Source organism: Rhinatrema bivittatum, chromosome 5, assembly GCF_901001135.1.
Source record: "Rhinatrema bivittatum chromosome 5, aRhiBiv1.1, whole genome shotgun sequence".
NCBI classification, from domain to species: Eukaryota; Metazoa; Chordata; class Amphibia; order Gymnophiona; family Rhinatrematidae; genus Rhinatrema; species Rhinatrema bivittatum.
The window spans coordinates 237297307-237321768 of record NC_042619.1 but is presented as its reverse complement, the minus strand read 5'-3'; the positions used below and the strand labels follow the sequence as shown (position 1 = coordinate 237321768).

Sequence of the window (24462 nt, the reverse complement as noted above, 5' to 3'; positions counted from 1 at the left end):
ATATTTTACAGCAGTCAGAGGTCAATTGAGCTTGGCCATTTTTGTCACTTACACACCTGGCCAATCAAATGCTGCCATTGGCTGGTACCCAGTGACGTCCATACAAAGGGCACACTGTTTTATGGACTTTACAAAATTGCTTCCACAAAACTAATCCTTCAAAATTTATTGCATGTATAAACTTATATACCGCTATACCAGGAACAAACCTGCTCAAAGCAGTGTACCTCAAAACGCATATTACAAATTTTATGAAACTACAATGAAAGCATCCCAAAATAAACCCATTACTTCACCCCTCAAGCCACCCACTCCACCCCCTTAAAACTACCCTTCAAACACACCCCACCCAACCCTAGCTCAACAATGTGCTTATAAGAGGCAAACAATAGACATGTCAACAGATTAGTACAAAGAAATTTTATTATTCTGGAAATGATATAGATACATATTATATACATAAAAAGGGTAATTTGAGATTGGTTCTCCAGTCATAACACAAATTCACACAAACATTTACGTTGTCACAGGTTGCTTTGTAAAACATGGTACAAAGGGTTTACATAGAACTATGTATCATTTCTGCAGTAAGAGACCTGCCTCTCTTGACACCTCAGCACTGTCACAACTTGGGCTGGAGACTATAAAACCAAAAATAAAAACACAGGCAGAGAGCTCACAGTGCGCATATCGTTAAAATACAGACACTCAGATACTGTAATGATCCCAATGGGAAAAGGCACTGCTTTACACTCCTCCTGTTATGCCCATTTCACATTTGTACAGTAACAGCTGAAATCCACATCTAGAACAGATTATTCGACAACTGTACATTCTCGTACCTATGCACGCTTTATCTGACAAGATTTTTTTTTATCTCCCCCCCAACAGGCAATATCTGCTGGAAGCTACCTTTCTTATGAAACTGCAACTTGTGTGCAACAAATACAAGAGGTCAGCTCCGGGGAAGGTTTGGCTGTGAAGCTGCTTCTGGTCACGACTTTTTCGAAGTGACCACAGCTTGTGGTTGTGCAAGTCCCCTATTGAGAGACTAAAAAAAAAAAAAAAAAAAAAAAAAAAAAATCACTTTAAATAAAAAGGTACCCTAGACACGGACATGTGTCATCTGAAAGCTACAGTCCATATGAAGTAGAGTACCCAGGAGAGTGGGGAGACAAACACACACACACACAAGAGAATTTAAATGAGATTACAGACAGCAAAAACTTGGCTGTAGCATGTCGTAATTTTAAATTCTGAATCCATACCACATGCACAAAATAAATCTAAAAAGGCAGGGACCGAACGCTCACAGTTCCATGTCTTGTTTGCCATCTCTACAGCTATTTGTCACACTGTGTCTCTAACCTTCAAGCAGATGAATCTACCATATAGGATATATGTATATATGAATACAGTATATAGAAAGATTCCCCCATTTCCTTTAAGCAAAACCAGCCTACAGTACCTGGAAAAGAAATTTAAGCAAAGAAAAGGAAATGCCTCTGAGGACTCAGTTCTCAGCATCCTTTATCCAAGCATCGCTCTCAGTGGCTGATCAAGGCTCAGGCCATCTCAGGCACAATGCAGTTAACCGGCAAGCAGTGTATAAGAGACAGCTTCCTGTGTGTTTGTCCCTTTTTTTTTCTTATTAAACTGATGAGTTAACATGTTGAAAATCCTGCCGTTACCGCTGCCGCCTAACCCATGAACCGTGACGATACTCTGAATACGCTGTTGCTCAGGGCAGCTGCTTGCTGGCTCGGCTTCAGCTCAAGTGAAGAGGCGTGTACTCTGGTCGCCGAGTCTGGATGATCTTTGGCCTGGGTCTCTGCATTCCTTCCTGCTCCGCTTCCAACTCCCCCTCGGGGTCGTTCTCGCACACATGGACAACCACGCTGGGAGTGGTGTCCGTGGCAGCATGCAGTTCGTATTTCTCTCCTGCAAGTTAGAAAATAAAGAGAAACTGACTACCTACAATACAATCTACTTGATGGAGGGTGGCTTTACATGATGATCTGGGGGAATGAGTATTGCTATGATCAGCAAACGTCAGCTTCATTAAAATGCTCCCAAACTGGGTGCACCTAGAAAGGCTGCTTGAAATGCCTAAAATAAATTGTTTTAAAGAATCTATGGTGGCTCCTGTATAGACCGCTTTTGATTTGACATGGTATCAGAGAGGGCCAAACAGAATATAAGAGGAGGGCTGGTAGTCCTACAAACCAACAGCTATTGTAAGAGATGTGCTGTCCAGAGTGAACTAAAAGGCTTTACATACAATAGCTTGGGTTAGGAGATGTGCTGTCTGGAGCGAAGCAAGAAATACTGCAGATGGTGTTTCATTCAACAACTTGGATTTATTTTAAAGCTTTATAGTCCCCCTCATGCAATTTTTTTTTTTTTTTACCATACCTTGCCTACAAATAACCAAACAAAATCAGCTCATTAATTTCAACTAGCATCCATCACAGTTTGAAAAAAAAAAAAAAAAAAAGGTCAAGGATAAACCAGGTTAAATAAAAAAATGTTTATTTTCTTTTAAAAGTTGCTAATTCTACCTCTGCTTTACTCTCTTGCAGGCTAGCATTCACTAAGGAAGGCCCTACTATTGAGAATGCATGTATGCAGGTTATTTGTAATCTGTAGTCTTTAAATGAAGGAATGGGTTTAAATGCAGAAGCACAAGTTGGGCAATAAAACTGAATGCATACCTTTTTAATTGTGTGGGACTACAGACAAATCTCGGAGGCAGGCACATGGCCAATGTCATGCTTGCTCTCCAGCTATAAGAGATTTGTGGTTTGTTCTACATTAAGTGGTTTAATTTTAGATGGAAATGGATTGTTTTGCTATTGATTTAGCACTGAAATGCTAGATCAGTACACTGCTTCCTTCTATATAGGTTTGTACTACAGCTGGAACCTGACCCTCACGTAAGGATTTACTGACTATCCGAACGATGCTGTACGTAGAGGCAGCCAGTATTTGTGATGTTCCTAAATAGGCCAGGATCTAAGGGGAGACCACAATCCTTAGCTGGGCCAATATTTTAGAAATTCCTCCAATTTAAAAAAACAGATGATCCAGCCACATTGCTACCACAGAATGTCTGCACCACATTAGACCGATCAAATCCTTGCACTTGGCTACAGCGATTAACAAGCTTATACCTAAAAAATATATAAATAAAGCAGCCAATGCATCTACCACACTCGGGCAAGGGTTTCTGTATGAGTAGTTCCTTAGGCTGACTTCATTTATTGATAAAATTCAGAATAAAAGACTTTCCTTGCCTCCACAACAGCAGCTTTAAAATTCACTAAAAATTGCCAATATTCTTCTTTAACCTCTTCCATCCCAACCCTCCACCATTTACACGCAAGCTTTTAGTGTAAGCTATCTTCACTCTGGGAGTGCCCTGCGATTTATCCACAGAAGGATCGTACAGTTTAAATCCCCTCTCCCCCCCCCCCCCGATGACAGGATAAGATACTCCTATCATCACTTTATGTATCAGAGAAAAGAATCTGGATTGTAATTAGGGGCATATACATTGCATATAGCAACAGGATCTTTAAACATGAAACAGTACACCCTGCACTATGATGGGGTTGCCTTCAGAACCTTTAACTTTCTCCAAATCAAAAACTTATTAAAAATTGCCACAGCTGCCCTTTTAACATCTGATGAGATCCAAAATACTTCCCCCACCTACCATCTTTTTTTTTTAACTTACTATGTTCTAGATCGGGGTAGGTAAACTACAGCCCACTGATATCTTCCTTCCGGACTGCCTACTTCATTTAAAAACCCTATTGTGCAAGGTCTGCCGACGCGCTGACCAGCCTGCCCAAGTGCCTGCTGCCAAAGGCCCAAAATGTTGCCTCTGATGACATGAAATGCACATCAAGAGGCTGGGTCAGGCCTTTGGATAATCACGTCAGGCTGACAGGCAGGTCAGCATCGACACCAGGGGTGTTGGGTACGGGACCTATGCTCCTGGTCTTCTCCACTGCCCCAAGTCCCTTCCAGTTCTCCCTTGGAGCTTTAAATGTATTTTGGCTGCTCCGCCCTTGCTTCTCTTGCCCAGAACCCCCCTCCCTCCGTACCACCACCATCTGGTGCTTCCAACCCGCTCCCAGGTTTCTTCCTTTTGCAGTGCCATTTCTGGGGTCTGCCTGCATGGATCATCTTTTCTGATTCACACAGGCCTCCACGGATACACAGCCACAGGGTTCAAGAAGCTGACCAGAGGACCGTGTAATTCGTAGGCATGAAATGTCAATGCTGGAGTAACAAATTGCAGGGCAGGGTTGCAAGCCCCAGATGGAATAGGGAGTATGGAGGTGGGCGGTACGGAGAGAAAGGCAGGGGCAGTTCAGACAAAAAGAACATGTTTAAAACCCTGAAGGAAGATGAAAAATAAAATGTCCGTACAAAGGTTTAAAAAAACCCAAAAAGGTTCAGCTTAGAATACAGCAGCTTTGAGATGTGCTTCTCTGATCTATATCTGCTTTACTCAGTACAGGAGGAAAGGTTTCTGCATGCTGTTACACTTTTCAAGGTTGCCATTTCAGTTTTTATCTGCTCGTTTCTTCTAACCTGCAGATGCTTGTTCTGTGTGTGAGGGGCATTCTGCTAGTGTGCAGAGTCTGTAGGGATCTAATAGCAGCCCAGCACGTTTAGTTTTTTCCAGAGTGAGGTAGAGTGCTGTCCGAGGGCCTTCTGTAAGAACTGCAGTGTTGTCTTTTCATAAGTAGTTATCCTCCCCCCCTCCTTCCCCAGCCACTGCGGACAAGAACAAAACAAAGTTTGCCCGCCCCTGTTCTAGATCATTAAGGTGGGTTTCCTGCAGCAAAACCACATCTGCACAGTCTGCATAAGGCATGCAGACTTTTAGGCCTTGGAGAATTTAACCCTGAAATATTCCAGGATACACAATCCAAATGACTTCTGTACACTTTGATAATATTAGTCTGAAATTTATTAACACACACACACATTTCTTGTCAAACCAAAGGGACCGCTCCACCCCCCCCCCCCCCTCCAAATCGCTTGAAAGATGCCTTCATATTCCCATTAGCCGTGTCCTCTCCACACATGCAGTGTTTTATCCATCCCCTTTCCAGGACTCACCTCCCGTCTTCAAATTCAGTTTAAAATCTTCCCTCACATTTAGAGCTTTGACGGGCTCTGCGCCAGAGGATGGATTAAAGATTTCTAGTGGAGTGATATCAATCGGGCCAGGGGCCTACGAGGAAACAAAGGGTCCAATCTAGGCAACATTTGTTTTCTTGTACGGAGGAAATGCTTTGCCATTGGGGGTTAAGGGTCCTGGAGGAATATTTGTCCTTTTGTAAATGATTAAAAAAAACTGGGCTTTATGGTCAGTCAATACAAAAATATACAAAATATCATAAAATGAAGATTATTAGGATGGAAAACAGTGGGGTGGGTGGATTTGTTACATTTTGGCCTACTGTATTTTAAATATTGAAGTTTATATTGTGAGGGTTTTGTGTTTGTTTGTTTTTTTGGGGCTGATATCTGCTTTATTCATGCTCACTTGAAAAAACGTGGAATGCAGGTTAAGAAACTGTTGTACTTTAGAAGTACCTAAGGAGTCACTATTCTGATTTCTAAAATAATAAAAAAAGCTTCATGTTATGTATAATTTTCATTCTTTTCTCCTCAAATGTTTAAAGGCTTCTTCAGGCTTGTTCTATGTGCAGCTATTAGAATGCTACATACCTGGCCCCATCTTAGAGATGGCATATAAAAGATCATAGTTTATCACTGGTGTGGCATCTTCCACTTGCTTCCATCCCACAGGAGGAGAGGCTGGTGGAGAAATCAAAAACTGTTTTTCTGGTTTCGGTGGCTCCAGATGCGGACTTCCTATGTGCAAAGTCTGAGAAGAAAACAGGGAGAGTTAAAAACTATTTTAATCAGAAACTGACACAGATTGTTTTATACTTTTTGTGAAGTAATTGAGTTTATGAATGCTTCTGCAAGAGGTAGATCTGGGTTACAGCATCCCATCACCATTAGGTGCTACCGCTAGATGTCCCATTCAGGGAGGCAGAGTTTCATAGCTCGGTGGTCTATGCAGGGCTGGGGAGGTCATTAGTAATGTTAAGGCACGAGGTCCAGGCCCTTCAAATGCTACCAAGGACACCCCACACTATAATCACCATCCTAGAAAGAGAGTGGTGAGGGGCAAAAACTCTGCCTAGGGGTAGCAAGGCTCTGTCTTGTGCATTGCCACACTTTTCCTAGCGTGTACTGTTTTTCTTAAGTGCATACCCAGTGCTGCCTAAAAACCTTCTGCATCCTGTCCCAAGTTATTTTTCTAATTTCTTAAATCGCTTCCCCAATCCTCCCTGAACAGCTCTAGTTCCCCTTGAGGTCTCCCTCCACAGGTTGTCTGTAATGTGCAATGAACACCCCATCACGAAATGCAATAACGTGCAGACACATGCTTAGTGCATCTTTACTTGTATAGCTGGATGATGGCATCACACACACACACACACGTGTGTGTGTGTGTCTGTGTAGTGCTCTGCTCTAGAAATTCCATCATCCAATATATATATTTTCCTAGCGTGTAGCCAGATGGACTCGAGGACCAATGGGGTTATGTTCCCCTGCCAGCAGATGGAGACTAAGTCAGGTTGCAAAGCTGACATCACCCTATATATACCCCTGCAGTGACCTCAGTTCTCCAGCAGATAGTGGACATACTTCTCCTTATGAGGATTGCTGTACTTTTTGGAAGGAGAAATTCTACATTCTAAATTTGAAGAAAGTTGAGCCCTTCTCTCCCTGTGGTGATACCTAAAAGGTCCCTCCCCCAAGTTGGGATTCCTGAGGTGATTTCAGAGATCCCTCAGAGGTGTGCCTTGGGCCGGTAGCCAGTTCCCAGCATGGACTTTGCTACCTTGGCAGCGGGTGCAGGAAGCCGAGCGCGGCAGTGATGGCCAAAACCCTCTCCCCCAGCAGCCGGAGACTGTGTCTGTACTCAGCCAGTAAGCGCTGAACCCAGGTATGTTTAAAAAAAATGTTTTCTTACTTCCTATTTCAGAGACCATTAGAGGGAGTTTCGGTAGGTCTTCCCTGTCTCCGTGCTCGGTGTACCGTTCCAACATCGTTCCCGCTTCCATTGGGGGTAAGGGGAACTGGGCTTCAAAGCGGGTTGAGCAGCCTCTGGTGGGCTGTAGACCTGATCAGCATACTGTCTGGTAGGCCACGGCGGCACCATCTTGAGCGCGTTTGTGTACGCGCCCTATTGCCCTCCTTAGGATGTCAATATGCGCAGTGTGTCGGCTCTGCGCATACGTTGTGCACGTAATGTCAGGCATGTACCCACACACCTCTTTTAAAAGCGCATGATGCAGGAAGAGCTGTGTGCATGGGCCGTGCATGCGCCTCGCCGCACCCTGCCCGGATGGTTGAAATTTGTACGCATAAGTTTTTAAGCGCGAACCGAGAGAGCGCACAACTACCACTGCCAATGGCGCTGCCAACCAAGAAACTTAAGCTCCCTGCTCTCTGCAATGCCTGCCATATTAGAGCCTCACAGTCTGACCTGGACTCTGACTTATGTCGGCACTGCGAGGAAGCCAAGGAGAATTGGCCCCCCCTCGGACTTTGCTAAGCCAGGCTCCTCCCATTCGGAGGACGGGTTGGTCACTGCCTTAACTGGAAGTACGCCGGACCTCAGTATCCCCTTGACTGGGTCATCTGTGGGAGAAGGGAATTCAAGTGGTCCCACCCCAGTGCCTCCTGAATTAGGGATGGACCCAGCTGCCTTTTCCTGGGTGGAGTTTTTCTAGGGGCTACAAGCCTTCATACAAGCGCAGTCTACTGCATCACTTGCCCCTGGCAGAGACCTGGATGGCACAGACGAAGAGGAGGATCCTGATTCTTTAGAAGATGGGGACATCCCCCCTGGGTTGGAACCATATTGAACCATGTTACGGTTCTTTCAAAGAGACGAATTGCTGACCCTGGTTTCTCAGACCCTGAAGATGCTGGGAGTTCCTGGGGCAGACTCTATGATGGAACCAAAGAAGAATCCCATTCTGATTTCCCTGCAGAAAGCCTCCTGTTACTTTCCGGTGATGGATGCCATCCAGGAGTTGATTGATCTGGAGTGGAATGCTCCAGTAGCAAGTTTTAAAGGGGACAGGGCATTGGAAGCTCAATACACTCCGGATCCAGCGGTAAGAGAACATTTGCGTTTCCCTAAAGTGTACGCACTAGTCTGTACAGTCTCTAAGCAAACAACTATCCTAGTGGAGGGAGGAGCAGCCTTAAAAGATGCACATAATAGACTGATCGAGTCTATCCTTAAACAGTAGCATGGGATAGACTTAGTTTTTGGGTACTTGCCAGGTTCTTATGGCCTGGATTGGCCACTGTTGGAGACAGGATGCTGGGCTTGATGGACCCTTGGTCTGACCCAGTATGGCATGTTCTTATGCTGTAGCTTCTTCTTGTGCTCTGGTGGCTCGTTCATGTCTGCTTCTCTCTCAGGAGATTGATGACTCGGGGGTAGATCCCAGAGTGGTTATGGAACCCGCCTGCCTCCTTTTTAGCAGATGCAGGCTCTAATTTAGTCCATACTTCGGCCAGAGGAGTGGCCTCAGTGGTAGCAGCCAGATGACAGAATGGCTGCGGAGCTGGTTAGCTATTGCAACCTCCAAAGCTAATTCTACAAAGATGCCCTTTAAATGATCACGCCTATTGGGAGAGAGTTGGAAAAGCTGGCCAGTAAATGGGGTGAAGCTCCAGTTCCCCAGTTACTGGATAAGAGGAAGCAACTGTAGCACCCCTTCACCTATGAGGGGTCGTTCCAGGGGTTTCCAGTTTTTTTGCCCCTATAGAAATTTGACATTTCAGAGGTCTCGACCCCCTTGGGAGGTCCCAGCCCTTTCATACCCAGCAGCCCAGGAGAGGGGCAGGTTTGGGTTCAGGCTCAGGCTCATCCTGAACCCCCCCAATGAGATTTTACCGACCCACCTTCGGGACGAGAAGATAAGGGGGGTCTTCTCTCTCTCTTTTACCAACAGTGGGTCGAGATTACTTCAGACAAATGGGTTCTGGAAGTCATACAAGAAGGATATGCACTGGAGTTTCACAGCACTCCTTGGGACGTATTCATGGTGTCTCCTTGCTACTCCCAGCACAAGCAGCAGACAATGGAGATTACATTTCTAAGGCTCCTCAGGATGAGGGCTGTGATCCCAGTACCTATGCCCCTGGAAAATACAGAGTGTTATTCCATCTATTTCGTCGTACCCAAGAAGGAAGGTTCATTTCACCCCATCCTGGACCTCAAGAGCATCAACAGTCACTTGTGAGTGACTCATTTTCGCATGGAGACCTTGCGCTCCGTGATAATGGCCATACAACCAGGAGAGTTCCTAACTTCCTTGGACCTATCAGAGGCGTACCTACATATTCCAATCAGACAGGATCACCAATGTTTCCTACGCTTTGTGGTGCTGGGTCGTCGTCATCAGTTTCGGGTGCTGCCCTTTGGCTTAGCCACCGCCCCCAGAACTTTTTCCAAGATTATGGTAGTCGTGGCGGCAGTGTTGAGAAAAGATGGGATCCTGGTGCACACATACTTGCACGATTGGCTGATCTGGCCCAAGTCCATGGAAGAGAGCCTCCTTTTACAGGAACTCTATTGGGTAGTAAACCTTTCCAAGAGCAGCCTCAAGCCTTCCCAGTCCTTGGAATATCTGGGAGTCCTGTTCCACACTAGGCGGGACAAGGGCTTTCTTCCGTCCTTACGGATACAGAAGTTGATATACCAGGTGCGTCAGTTGGAGAACATGGTATACCCGATGGGGTGGAGCTTTCTCCAAGTTCTCTGTTTGATGGTGGCAAACCTGGAAGTAATGCCGTGGGCGAGGGCACACATGCGTCCTCTTCAACGCTCATTGCTATCACATTGGAACCCATAGTCTCAGGAATATTCGGTTTGTCTCCACTTACTGAGGGGAGTCTGCGTCACCTCCAGTGATGATTACAGGAAGCTCATCTGAGCAGGGGTGTTCCTGTCTTCCCTGAACTGGCTGGATCTCATGACAGATGTGAATCTCCAGAGCTGGGGAGCCCACTGTCAGGAGCTGATGGCCCAGGGATGTTGGACAGAAGAGGCTCTCTGGAACATCAATCACCTGGAAGCCCGGGCAGTCAGACTGGCATGTTTACGGGGCTTGATGTCTGACATTGCAACAGTGGCCTACATCACATGCCAGGGAGGAGCCAAGTGCTAGCAAGTGTCACAAGAGAAAGATCTCCTTATGGAATGGGCAGAAATACATCTACAGATGATATCAGCCTCCCACATCGCAGGAAGAAACAATGACAGAGCGGACTAAGCAGGGACAGTTTGGATCCAGGAGAGTGGGACTTGTCAGCCAAAGCGTTTCAACTGATAGATTGTTGGGGCCTCCCGTCAATTGACCTGCTGGCCGCATCCCACAATGCAAAGCTTCCTCGATTCTTCAGTCGCAAAAGAGATCCGTAGTTCCTGGGAGTCAACGCTCTTGTTCAGATCTGGCCGGAAGATGAGTTACTATACGCCTTCTCTCCATGGCCCCTGCTGGGCAGGGTTATGCGCAGAATCTACCACTACAGGGGGCTAATCCTGTTAGTAGCTCCAGATTGGCCCAGGCATCCATGGCATGTGGACATGCGGAGACTCCTGGTAGAAAACCCCCTGCGCCATCCACCGCATAGGGACTTGTTACAGCAGGGACTGGTCCTTCATGAGGATCCAACTCTATTCTGTCTTACAGTCTGGCTCTTGAGAGGGCTTGCCTGAAGAAGCGGGGATATTCTGCAGCAGTAATCACCACCTTACTTCACGCTTGGAAGTTCTCCACATCCCTAGCGTATGTGCGAGTCTGGAGAGTATTTGAGGCCTTGTGCAAGGAACACAGTGTCTCCCCTCAGGCGGTCAAAATCCCACTTATTCTGGAAATTTTGCAGGATGGCTTGAATAAAGTTTTGGCCCTTACCTCCTCAAAGGTGCAGGTAACAGATCTCTCCTGTTACAGGGGTGAGGTGAAGGGGGTCTCCCTGTTGGCTCATTTTCTGAAGGGAATGAAGCTTCTTCAGCCTCCTGTGTGGTTGCTGATTCCCTTGTGGAATCTTAATTTAGTGCTGGACATTTTGGTGGGTCCTTCCTTTCGGCTGCAGCACAGCCTTTCCTTGCATTTACTGACTTTGAAAACAGTATTCCTGGTAGCTATATGTTTGGCATGGCACATCTCTGAACTGCAAGCATTGTCAAGACGGGAGCCTTTCCTCCGGATGACTCCAGGGGTGTTGCAGCTACTACTGTTCCGTCCTTCTTGTCCAAGGAAGTCTCTGAGTTTCATTTGAACCAGTCCATTTCGTTGCCATCCCTAGATAAACTCAAGGATGCAGAGGAATATCGGCTCCTCAGTCATTTAGAGAAGACTTTTAGTGCAGTGTCTGGAAGTCTTGGAACCGGTCCGAAAGACAGACTGCCTGTTTGTCCTTCACGGTGGAAGGAAACAGGGTGAAGCAGCTTCGCGGGCTACCATAACTCGCTGGATTAAGGAGGTAATCACGGGAGTGTATGTGGAGGCTGGAAAGCCAGAACTCTCTCAGATTAGAGCTCATTCTATTAGGGCTCAAGTGGTCTCATGGGCTTGAGGTCAGATTGCTGTCTCCCATTGATATCTGCCAGGCAGCAACATGGTCCTCCTTGCATACCTTCTCCAGGTTTTAATCACCTGGACGCACAGGCCCAAGAGTATACAGTCTTTGCACAGGCAGTCCATCTGGCTACATGCTAGGAAATGGAGAAATTACTTACCTGATCATTTCGTTTTCCTTAGTGCAGACAGATGGACTCAGCATCCTGCCCTCCGCTGCCCAAGATCTGTGCCACGGGTCCCCCCATAGAATGGGCCTTGAATCCAAGGGATCATGGGTAAGTGTTCCTCCAATCCCTATATTTTTACTGGAGTTCAGTGTTTATGGTTGGTTGAGTACAGTTAGTTATCTTTTTTTAATCATTTTTAATCAAGTGCTTTCACTAATATGTCTACAGTGGCTTTTGAAGAGAATACTGAAGAGCTGAGGTCACTGCAGGGGTATATGTAGGGTGACATCAGCTCTGCAACCTGACTCAGTCTCCATCTGCTGACAGGGGACCATTACCCATTGGTCATCTGTCTACACTAAGGAAAACAAAATTATCAGGTAAGTAATTTCTCCAATGCATATCTTACTCCCTGAGATAACTTGAGCTTTTAAGCTATATTTATATATTGATAAGGGCGAGGTTACCTCACCAGAATAATATTCAGTTTCACCCTGATCTTTAAAGAGGGAACATCTAGGAAAAGGAAAAGCTTTCAAAACCTTCCAGCACTGATGACACTTATTTCTCATTACAAACACTGAGGAATCTCATGTCTTTTCATTGTAGATACAATTTACATCTATAATAATAATCAATGTTGGATCATATAAACAAGATAACGGCATAAACTCCTGCCCCCCCCCCCCTCCCCGAGTCAGAGCCAAGTAACCACATAACAGAGAAATTACTACTTACCTGATAATTGTGTTTCCCTTAGTGTAGACAGATGGACTCAGGACCAGTGGGTTTATACTCCTCTGCTAGCAGATGGAGATGGAGCAAGCTGACGTCACAGTATATATAACCCTGCAGTGACCCCAGCCTGCCAGTATTCTCTTCAAAAGCAACTATGAACAGACTAGCAAAAAACTTGATTAAAAACCATAACTATACTCAGCCAACAAGAAACACTGAACTCAAGCAAGAAAAGTATGTACCCCAATCTAGGGGGACTGGATGAATCCTTACCAGTAATTCCCTGGAACCCGTAGCCCCACAGAAGGACCATTGATATAATCATTCGCCAGCAGAGGGCAGGAAGCTGAGGCCATCTGTCTATACCAAGGAAAATGAAATCATCAAGTAAGTAGTAATTTCTCCATTTCCTAGCATGTAGACAGATGGACTCAGGTCCAGTGTGATGTACCAAAGCTACTCCCGATTAGGACGGGAGGCTGCCCGCGGTCCAGTCAGCCTTGCACGTGCAAAGGCTGTGTCTTCTCGGGCCTACACATCCAGACAATAAAACCTGGAAAAAATGTGTTAGGAGGACCATGTCGCAGCTCAGCAAACTGACATAGACAGGAGACAACAAACACCTCCACCCAGGACACTGCCTGAGCCCTAGTGAAATGAACCCTAACTTGAGTAGGCAACGGCTTTTCAGCATCTACGTATGCGGCTGTGACTATCTCCTTAATCCAGCGAGCTATGGTAGCCCGCAAAGCTGGTTCACTCTGCTCCCTTTCACCATGAAGGACAAACAGGTGATCCTTCTTTTGGAAATGTTCAGAAAACTCCAGATACCACACAAGTCTCTTGACATCCAAGGGATGCAAAAGACTATACTCCTCCACGTCCCTGACCTTATCCAGGGATGGCAAGGAAATTGACTGACTGATTCAAATGAAATTCCAACCCCACTTTGGGCAAGAAGAATGGAACAGAACACAGCTAACGCCCCTGGAGACACCTGAAGGAACGGCTCCTGGAAAGACAATACCTGCAGCTCGGAAACTTGACGCACAAAACAGATAGCCACCAGGAACACTGTCTTCAAGGTAATAACCACAAGGAACGTCTACGAAGCGGTCAGATTGTAGGGCCTGCCAAGAATTCCAATACCAAATTAAGGCTCCATATAGGGACTGGTAACCTCAAGGGAAGCTGAAGATGCTTCATTCCCTTCAAACCAAAAAAACCCAAAACAGGCCATATCAGGATGAGACGATAAGGAATAACCATTTACCGGGCCTTGGAAACAGGCAAGAGCCGCAACCTATACCTTCAAGGAATTAAGGGCCAATCCTTTGTTTAATCCATCCTGCAAAAACTTCAGAATGAGCGGAATCTTGACCGAATGAGAAGAACACCCCAATCCTCACACCAGGTCTCAAACACTCTCCAAGCCCACACATAGACCAAGGAAGTGGGGAATTTCTGAGTGCAGTACAATGTAGCAATCACCACTGAAGAATATCCCTGCTTCAACAAGTGAGCCCTCTCAAGGGCCAAACCATAAGACAAAACCAAATTGGATCTTCCTGCACATATCCTTCTTGTATCACCTCCAGGAGCCACTGATCCAATGTGATCTCAACCCACCTCTGATAAAAGACAGAAGCGTCCCCTTATCTCTTGTTCCCAGAGGTGGATCAGCAAACCTTCATTGGGAAGCTTGGGAGGATCTGCCCCTCTCTTGGGCTGTCTGGGTCGAAAGGACTGAGACCTACCGAATGGTCGAGTCCTCTCAAAGGTCGACCCTCTGTAGAGACAAAAACACTTGGAGCCCCGGAAACGACCCCTCATCCAGAGGGGCACTGCGACTGCTTCTTATTCTCCGGCAACTGAGGTTCCAGAGATTCGCCCCACTTACTGGCCAGTTTCTCCAACTCGCTTCCAAACAAGAGAGTGAGCCTTTAAAGGGCATTTTTGTAAGATTAGCCTTGGAGGCTGCATCAGCTGCTCAATGTCACAACCATAGTTTTCGCCTGGCCGCTACCCCCAAAGCCACTCCTCTGGCCGAAGTATGGACCAAAATTGCAGCCCGCACCAGCTAAAAAGGCAGCAGTGGGTTCCATAACCAATCTGGAATTCACTCTAGAATCATCACCTTCCTGTGAGAAGCAGACAAGATCGTGCCACTAGGGCACAACAAGAAGCTATCTAAAGTCTGCACCACTGCTTCAAGGCTTGCTTAAAGATAACCTCAATCCGCCTATCATGCACATCCTTCAGGGCCGCTCCTCCCTCCACGGGGATAGACGTCCACTTAAAACTGCATGACCAGCGCATCCACTTTGGGAAAACGTAAACGCTCCCTCACCAACCCCCTTTGAAACTTGCCTCTGGTGTTCCCCATTCAAGATCAATCAATTCCAGAATGGCGTCCATAACAGGGAAAAAACAAGAGGCTTCTTCGGTTCAGGCATGGGATCTGCACCAGGAACACCCAGCATCTTCAAGGTCTGGGAATCTCTATGAAAGAACCGCAGCATGATCTAATACAGTTCCAGTCCCGGAGGAATTTCCCCATCTTCCAGGGAATCAGGATCTGCCTCAGTGCCATCCAGGTTCTTTTTGGGAATACCCGCAGGGAACAGAGGCGTACTCCAGCGCCTAAACATAGGACCTGAAGAGGGAGAGGCCACTGGTTGAGGGTCCGACCTGACAAGAGTGGGCGAAGCTGAGGGCAGTGCCTAAGGGAAGGATTGCGAACCTCAAACTCGACTCAAGAAAACGCAGCTAGACCCAGGCCAAATTCAAAAGGAACTGGAGCGGGGCCCACTGAACTGCCATTCCCTGCTGAGGAACCAGTCAAGCAAGTTCCAAGATCCAGCGTACTCCCAGACAGATTCTTATCGGGCTGGGAGGATCCAGGCTTAGCAAAGTCAGAGGAAGACAACTCTCCCTTAGCTTCTAAACTGTGCTGACAGGTTAGAGGACAAGTCAGACTGAGATACCCAAATATGACAGGCAACACAGAGAGAAAGGCGCTTAGGTTTCTTGCCCACCGGCGCCATCAATGCACAGACGACTGAGAATGTGCATCCAGCTGGTTCATGCTGAAAAAATTTCAAGCACACAAAATTTATGCATACAAAAACCAGGCGTCCCAAAAAACACATGCACAAACTGTATCAAGGCCTGGGCGCACTAGCGGTGCTTAGAAATTTGTGCGCGCAAAAGGCGCCCCTAAAACTGAGCACACAACAAAATGAACAGAGCTGACTCACTGCGCACACAGACGTCCTCAAGAGGGTGGAAGGCACGCACAAGCATGTGAAAATATCTCCGCGGCCTACCACTCAACCCACCAGGCTGCACAGTTCCCCTAAAGCCCATGGGAGCGAACATAGGAGACCAGAGGAAGTCTTGCAAATCCGTCTTTTCAAACTTTTTTTTTTTTTTAAACGTACCTGAGCTCAGCCCTTACTGGCCGAGTATAGAGATGGTCTCTGGTTGCGGGTGGAGAGGGCATGCGCCATCACCACCGCTCTTGGCTTCCTCCACCCGCTGCCTTTAAGCTGTACAATCAACTAAGTCCATGCACGGAAACCCAGCTACCGGACCTAGGCCTACATCTGAGGGACCACAGAATCACCTCAGGAATTCTCAACTGGGGGAGGGACCATTTGGTATCAGCGCAGGAGAGCAGGGCTTTTCTTTTTCTATGTTAAATTCTCCTTCCAAAATCTGAAGCAATCCCCATAGGGAGATGCACGCCCACCATATGCTGGAGATGGAGAATCCTGGCAGGCTGGGGTCACTGCAGGAGTATATATATACTGTGACGTCAGCTTCCTCAGTCGTCTCCTGCTGGCAGGGGAACATAACCCCACTGGTCCTGAGTCCATCTGTCTACATGCTAGGAAATATCCCAGTATTGGCAGAAATCACATTATATAATATCCTACTGCTATTTAATTCCACTTCATTTAGCAGCCTCTCATGCGTATTGTTTTCAGAGTAAACAAAATATGCATATTAACCTGGTTCTTAGACCAAATATGCGCAGATAAACGCTATGTATATTCACTGCGGTGGTCTTGAAAACTAAGGCTGTTTGATGGTTATGAGAACCAGACTATTTTATTTTATTTTTGACAAAGCGGTTTCTTCCTGCCTTTTTGGGATTTAAGTTCAAATCAGAATCGGCCTCTACAGGACTATAGCATCATGAACTTTCATTCACAACCGTTACAGGGCTTCTCAGCTGTTTTTATATCCCCTCTGAAAGTCACCCCAGCTGGCACAGCAAAAGTTGATTTGTTTCTGCTTAGAAATCTACAGCGGTGCAACGCACCCTTCAAATTCTATTGTACTTTTTCATACTTTAATTTTTACTTAAGTTAAATTATAGTAAAACCTTTTGTAAAATGTTTTTGATTTTTTTTTCCCTTTGTACATTGCTTTGACTTACATGTGTAAAATACTGCGATTAATGAAGCCAAATAATAATACTCAGTATTCACAGACCACTGCAAAGACCCACAAAGAAGTCCACATCTGGCAGCACACGCACCAAGTTCAGAGTATGGGCTGCTGTAGAAGCAGCAGAGTGAGGAATCTGGCTCCACGTACCTGTGCAAAATACAGCTTTATCTCTTTTCCCAGAAATTGGCTCTTGTGCAGCTGGATTCTGGCCTCTGCTGCCGATAAGGGATTGCTGAAGTTTATTCGGACCCGCTTGAAGCTTTTAAAATACTGAAAAGTGGCATCTTGGTCATATCTTCTAAAGAGAGCTTCAAATTTGGCCTGGAAATAAAAAAAATGAAATGTTACAAGAAATGTTTGCTAATAAAGTGCAGTCTCCTTCTCCCACCCTCTGCTTAAAGTCAGTTTGACGGTATTGTTTAGCAGTCACAATGCACCTGAACAATCCCTGTCAGAGGGAGCGGTGCACTACTCTAGCTTCATACATTTGATTACATTTTTTGTGTTACTTTTACATACTTGAAAAAGATCCACTTCAACTCACTAGTTTTATTTTGCATTAAACACACACATCTCGAGCATTCTTCATGGGCAGAAGTAAGCAGGACAATCAAGATTCTTGATTAATTTTTTTTTTTTTAAATAAAAAGTACCCCCTTCTATTGAAAATAAAAAAAACACGTTGCATTATGCAACAGGCTGCATAAGTCTGAAGGCCGTTATGCACTCAAGTTACTCCAATTTTCAAAGTGAGAGTGCATGCATAAGTTCCCTTTAAAAATTATCCTGGAAAAACTGCACACACACAATTCTACCTGCTATTTGGTGGATGTATTTTTTTCTGACGGCATTTACACGAACACTTTTTTCAATCAAAAAAGCATGCAGATATGTCCCAGGCTATGCCTGGATTCCACCTCCTGTAACACATACTCATGCAGGGCCTGCTGTAATTAGATGGGAGTAAAAAAAATGTGCAGACTTCAGAGATTTTTTTTACTCATGTGCTTAAAAAAAAAAAGTTTGATGCAGAAGTTCAGAATAGTATGCTAATGCACTGGGAGATGAGAAAAGCACGCCACCTCAAAAATGTACTCAGAAAGACATACTTAGCATACACACACAAATCCCGAGTAAAGGACCACAAACTCCAGGTTCAACCCCATAGACTAATACTAGTCCCAGAGACTTTGCTCCACCTTTGACCAGGAATTAAATTTCTAGCATTAAGAAAATAAGAGTTAAATATGACCAATATAGGTTTTGCATAGCGTCACACTAATTTGTGTACTAAGCAAACTCTTAAATTGGGAGCAACGTTGTATGCATAAAAGATGTGTGCACTGCTGAATGCACCTTATTACACTGGGCCCACAGTCTAGATGTGCTTAATTTTATGGGTGTATGGGATATGCAATTTTCTGGGTGTATGGGATATGCAATTTTCTAAAAAGGGACAAATGCTGGTAAAGGTGAACTGGATGATAAAAGCTGTTAGCTAGTTACACTTAACTGGGCAGCAGGGAATAGCAGAGGGCCAAGGGACCCATGTTCTAGACTCCTAACCCACCCTGCACTGTGTGACCCTGAACCATAGGCTAACGCAGTACTACCAGCTACATGCCTCAGCCCATCAACTCAACAGCTCCTTCACTTTGTGCCTTAGTTTGGTCTTAGTCCTTTGTCTCTTTTTCATTGTATTTTGTGAACAGGCGTGCGCCACATGTTGGAGTTCAAGCTACGGTATATTCCTGGGTAGAAGTTGTATTCCTTTCTTTATGGAATGCACCCAGACTGACCAGGAGCAGCACAGAAGTGCCCGGGTTTATTTGGATTTATAAAGGACGAAAGTGCTAAACAGGAGAGGTTTTCTAAATCTTTAAAAAGTAATATCCCCCAAAGATTCATATATAAATCAGAATGAAAAGAGGGGATTGTTATTAAGTATTGCAGGTGCCAGATACTTTTGAGGGTGCAAATCTGTTGCCTTACCTTCTATGTGGATAAAAATACAAAAATGCTTTCTAGCTGGCACACCTACTGAGCAGTCTCACACCCCCAGTATGCATTTTGTCCTGCAGGTGGCCCCAGCATCATACTGATACATTCTGGATTTTGTAATCTGTGCTGCTAATTATGAAGATTTTTTTTTTGCACAGGCAAACTATGGAAAATCATGAGGAAGATGAGGAGGACCTCATAATTGCTATAATTTTTCTTTCATCCCATGATTGTTTAATGTTATTTTACTACCTATTCCATGTAAACCGATGTGATGTGAAAACTATCGTCAGTATAAAAAAAAAGCTTTAAATAAAGGTGGTTTTCTTGCCATGGGCAGAAGCCCTGTTGTAACCACTGCCTGCAAGTTCTAAGGGTCGGAACAACTACATTTACATTATCAGATTTCCTTTTCTCTCCACACTATAGTTCATCACCTATTCCCTGGTTTACATTACTGGCAAGAGACAAAACTAGTGTTTCACCTGACCATGACCTGGGTTTTCAAGATCTTATTGTATGACCAAGAAAAAGTTGATAGTCTATAATGTTTCTATGGAAGACATCATCCCATGGGCACCATATATTCACAGCCCTACCATTAATTCATCTTCATTCATATTTTCCCATAAATTAAGTTTAAAATCTGAATAGTCACACCGATTTTTTTGGCCATATTTTTTAAATGCCATTAGTCTCATCAATCCCATTACACTACCTCTCTCTCCTCCTACTCCTGACCATACAAAGTTCACATTTTCACCCAGGTTTCTCTAGATCTCTTAAAAATCCTACGCTTTATATTAATGGGGCATTCCTCCTGTAATGGCTGTGTGCGCTGCTCAGGTGCAGCTCATAGGCAGGCCATGTCCAGCACTGCCCACTGAAGATTAATACTGTAAGCGGCTAATTTTACAGATCATAGACTAGAAACTTGATGGCCCACTAGGTAAAGACATTTACAATGGCTTGGAGTAGCCCACTGCATGTACTTTACAAACCTCAACACAAACTCTGTACGTATCGGCAGAACAATGGCGGTCTATTTGCCAGGAAGAACTAAACCGGTCAACTGGATTGGCAGAAGTAACCTTTCCTGGCCAAAGTAGTCCGATTTGGGCGCATATAAACTACATATCAGAGTCTGTGTGTACAAAAATCCAGAAGTTCTAGGAATTACCAAAATCTGATTAATGAAAGTGGCTCTGGTTAAAAAAAATCTTCTGCAATCGAGGAATTTTAACAGCAAGTGACGATAGTGCCGCTCTCATATACCGTCATCCCTTTACAGCCGGAAGCACGGGCTTATTATGTGTACAAGTCCATCCACCACGATAATGCCGTGCTCCCAGCCAGCTGCACAACTCTCCAACACGCATTCCCATACCAGGAATCTGCCAAAGCCACACATTCCTACAATTTATTCCTAAGTTACACTTTTAAATGAGCCATTCACTATTTCAAAACATCTATTTTCTTCGTTTCATAAATCGAGGGGGAAATCCCCCACCCCCCACACACATTAGCTAAAGCAGAAGAATCACTTTTTTTAAATTATGATTTTCAAGCCTACTCAGTCGCATTTCCAGTGTTCCCTCACCGGGCCCCAGTTAGGGTCCACTTTCATTCTCTTCAATTGCACATTTTATTTTACCAACAATTTTGCTGGGACAATCATAAAACACACATTACTCTCTACGAGAATCGGTAGTAAATAGTTTATCTAAAAAGGCAAAACTATTATCGGGGTTTTTTTTCCTTTTCTTTAAGGGAACAGATACCCTTCCTGCTTGGTGGGGGAGCAAGTCCTTACCGTAGCGTCCTTGTGACCGAAGAGCTCGCTCTCCGCCACGCAGGCGATCAGGGAGCCGAAGCTGTAATTATAATTTCTAAAATGCATTTCCGCTCTGTACAAGTCCCGGCCGAAGCTTTTCCTCCCGTTCCCTGCCAGCGGTCGTTTATAAAGGGCCGAAGTCCGCTCCCTCCCACGGGGCTAACCTCGCCCCCTACGGCAGGCGCGCGCGCCAGGGGCAGCCAGGGACAGAGCCGGACCAGAAGGCGCTGACGTCTGCATGCTAATCAGTTTCTCTATGCTAATTAGCGCTGGCGTTCCGGAGGATGGAAAAAGCGGCCGAGGTTTGCATAGCAGCTGCTTTTATCAGCTCCTCCAGCAGGCATACTTTCCATCGCTGGTAATTGCAGCTGGCTCCCCCGGGCGGAGCGCGCGCCTCGCTTCAGCCGGGACGGAAAATGTTACTGCGGCAAGGACTCCAAGTGTTCTCGGCCGCTGGCTAGTGCAGAGAGGGTACTAGGCAGGGAGAGTTGAGTTCTACACCGCAAAGAGATTCTGGGCTGGCCAAACCTACTGGCACGTTGGCCATCTGTATCCAGACAGTAGTGAAATGCAAATGTGTAGAGTTAACTCCACAGTGCAGCCTTGCAGATCTCCTCCACAGGAACTACTTGCAAGTGGGCCACAGACATTACCATGGCTCTGACAGAATGAGTCTTGACATAACCTCTAAGATGCAATCCTGCCTGGGCATAACAGAAGGCGATGCAGTTTGCTAGCCAATTGGATAATGTCTGTTTGGCCACAGCAACTCCCAATCTATTCCTATCAAAGGAAATGAAAAGTTGGGTGGACTGTCTATGGGCTTCTGTCCGCTCCAGATAGAAGGCTAAGGCTCTCTTACAATCCAAACTGTGCAGGGCTCATTCGCCTTGGTGCAAATAAGGCCTAACAAAGAATGTTGGCAGAATGATTGACTAGTTAAGATGGAAATCCATCACCATCTTAAGCAGGAACTTAGGGTACATACACAAGACCACCCTTGTCATAATAAAATGTAGTATAAAGTGGATAAGTCACTAAGGCCTGGAACTCACTGACCCTGCACACTGAAGTGAACACCACCAGAAGTATGACCTCCCAGGTCAGGTACCCCAGGTCACAGGAGCACAGCGGCTCAAAAGGAGCTTTCATCAGCTGAGCTAAGACCACGTTGAGGGCCCAAGACACAGTGGGAGGCTTTAGGGGAGGCTTCAATTGAAGCAGGCCCCGCATAAAGTGTACAACTATAGGCTGCACAGAGATGGGTGTATCATCTACACCTTGGTGGAATGCGCCAATTGCACTGAGATGAACTCTTAACGGAGTTGGTTTTCAAGCCAGCCTCCAACAGGTGTAGAAGGTAGTCAAGCAGTTTTTGCATGGGGCAGGAGAAAGGAACTAGGGCCTCTTAGTCATACCACAAAGAAAACCTCCTCCACTTCAGACCATAGGACTTTCTAGTGGAAGGCTTTCTGGAAGCTACCAGGACCTGAGACACATCCTCAGAAAGATCAAGCAGCTGCAGGATCAACCTCTCAACATTAAGGCTATGTGTAACAGGGCCTGGAGGGTGGGATGCCATAGCCTGCCCTGATCTTGCATGATGAGATCTGGGGAAGCCCCCAGTCTGATTGGTTTCCAGATTGACAACTCCAGAAGGAGTGGAAACCAAATCTGTCTCGGCCAATAAGTGGCTATGAGGATCATAGACCCTCTGGCCTCGTGAAGCTTCAAGAGAGTCTTCGTACCTAGAGGAATTGGAGGATACACATACATAGGCCTCCTGCCCCAATGTTGGGCAAAGGCATCTGAAGCTGGATTGCTATCTGACCTGTACAGGCAGCAGAACTCAGTCACCTTCCTGTTGCAGGGGATGCGAACAAGTCTACCTTCGGGTTCCCCAGAGGCGAAAGATCTGGTTTGCTTCTCCCTGGTCCAGAGATCACTTGTGGGGACTGAAGGAACCACTCAGCCTTTCCGCTATCACATTCTCCATTCCAGCTAGATATATGGCCCTGAGTACTATGTCGAGGGACAGGGCCCAGGACCAAAACGGGACCGCTTCCCAACATAGGAGGTACAATTCTGTGCCTCCCTGCTTAACTTGGTTGTCTGTTTGCATCAGGACAATCTTGCTGAACAGCAGACCTCTGAAAACCCATAGTGGCTTCAGGGTCCACTGAGCTCTGCGCATATATAAAAGTGCCAAAGGAGTGACATGGACGGTTGTGGCCACATGGCCCAACAGCCTCAACATGTGCCGAGCTGAAACCTGCTGGCTCTGTTGAATCGCCACCGCTATGGACGCCAATGTAAACGCCCTGGATCACAGCAGGATGGTTTGCCTGAGCCATGTCTAGCAGGGTTCCTATGAAGTCCAATTGAGGTGATGGGCTAAGATGGGACTTTGGATAGTTGACGAATCTTAGTGACTCCAACACCTGGATGATCAAGCGCAAGGACCGAACCGCCCTGGCCTGGGTGGTGCTCTTGACCAATCATCCAAGTATGGGAAAACACACACTCCTAGCCTGCGGAAGTGCACCCCATCCATGGCCCGACATTTTGTAAAGACATGTGGGGGCGATACTAGCCCGAACGGCAACACTCTGTACTGGAAGTGCTGTTTTCCCACCACAAACCTGGGATACTTCCTGTGACCTCTAAGAAGATGTCTATGTGAATGTATGCGTCCTTTAAATTGAGGGAGCTTAGTCAGTCCCCTTTTTGCAGGTGGGGAATCAGGGTGCCCAGGGAAACCATCTTGAACTTTTCTTTTTTGAGAAACCTGTTCAAGGCCCTTAGGTCTAGGATGGGACGGAGTCCCCCTGCTCTCTTTGGAATCAGGAAGTACCGGGAGTAGAAATCTCTGCCCTCTTTGTCCTGGTGGGACAGGCTCAACCGCTCTGACTTTAAGAGGGCAGAGAGCTCCCGAAATAGTACCTCCTGATGTGCTATTGGCCCCCAAAATAGGCACACCCAATAGGTTTAATTGGTACCCTTGTCTGACAATGGGCAAGACCCACTGGTCCGAGGTTATACTGGAGCCCTGATCCGCAAAGCACTGTAACTGGTCTCAGATACAGACAGCTGGCTTATAATCCCTACGATTCAGTCAAAACCCCATCCCAGGATTTGTCTGGGGATCAGGCTGGGGCTTGGGAGCTCTGTTACCTGGGATGGCACCATGAGCTCACCCTCTGTGAAAGGGACCGAGGGGCCGGAGGATAGTACTTCCTCTGGCAGTAGAAAGACTTCCTCTGGCCCTGCCTCATGGACCTCCTGGCTGAGGAGGGCAGGTCTGAAGTGCTGTAAGAGAGCTGTTGGAGGGTCTCATGGTGATCCCGAGGGTGGGCTACCGCGTTCCTCACCTTATCTCCAAAGAGATTCTTCTCTTGTGTCAGCGAGTCTTTCCTGTGTCTCCAGTCAGACATCCGAGATCGGCAGCCATACAATTCTGCGGGTGCTGATCTCTGCTGCCATCTCAAAAACATCGTGAGTAGAATGAACCTCGTGTTTTCCACACTCCAGGCCCTGACGCACCAGTGGT

General features: G+C 46.1%; 1 protein-coding gene across 2 annotated transcripts in view; it reads right to left on the bottom strand.

Annotated features, from left to right (window-relative positions):
- Window positions 1–405: 405 nt before the first annotated feature.
- RCAN1 (regulator of calcineurin 1) overlaps window positions 406–24462 on the bottom strand; it is a 137632-nt gene continuing 113575 nt past the window's right edge. Inside the window, exons 1-4 of one of the 2 annotated variants that reach the window (XM_029603525.1) lie at window positions 20892–21083; window positions 17225–17398; window positions 5755–5914; window positions 406–1941 (exon numbers count right to left, since the gene is read on the bottom strand). In XM_029603525.1, coding sequence (XP_029459385.1) covers window positions 1769–1941; window positions 5755–5914; window positions 17225–17398; window positions 20892–20978 — 594 coding nt within the window. In that variant the 5' untranslated portion in view covers window positions 20979–21083 and the 3' untranslated portion in view covers window positions 406–1768. Of the gene's footprint in view, window positions 1942–5754; window positions 5915–17224; window positions 17399–20891; window positions 21084–24462 lie in introns of those variants that run through there. The other variant, XM_029603526.1, reaches the window with a different exon arrangement.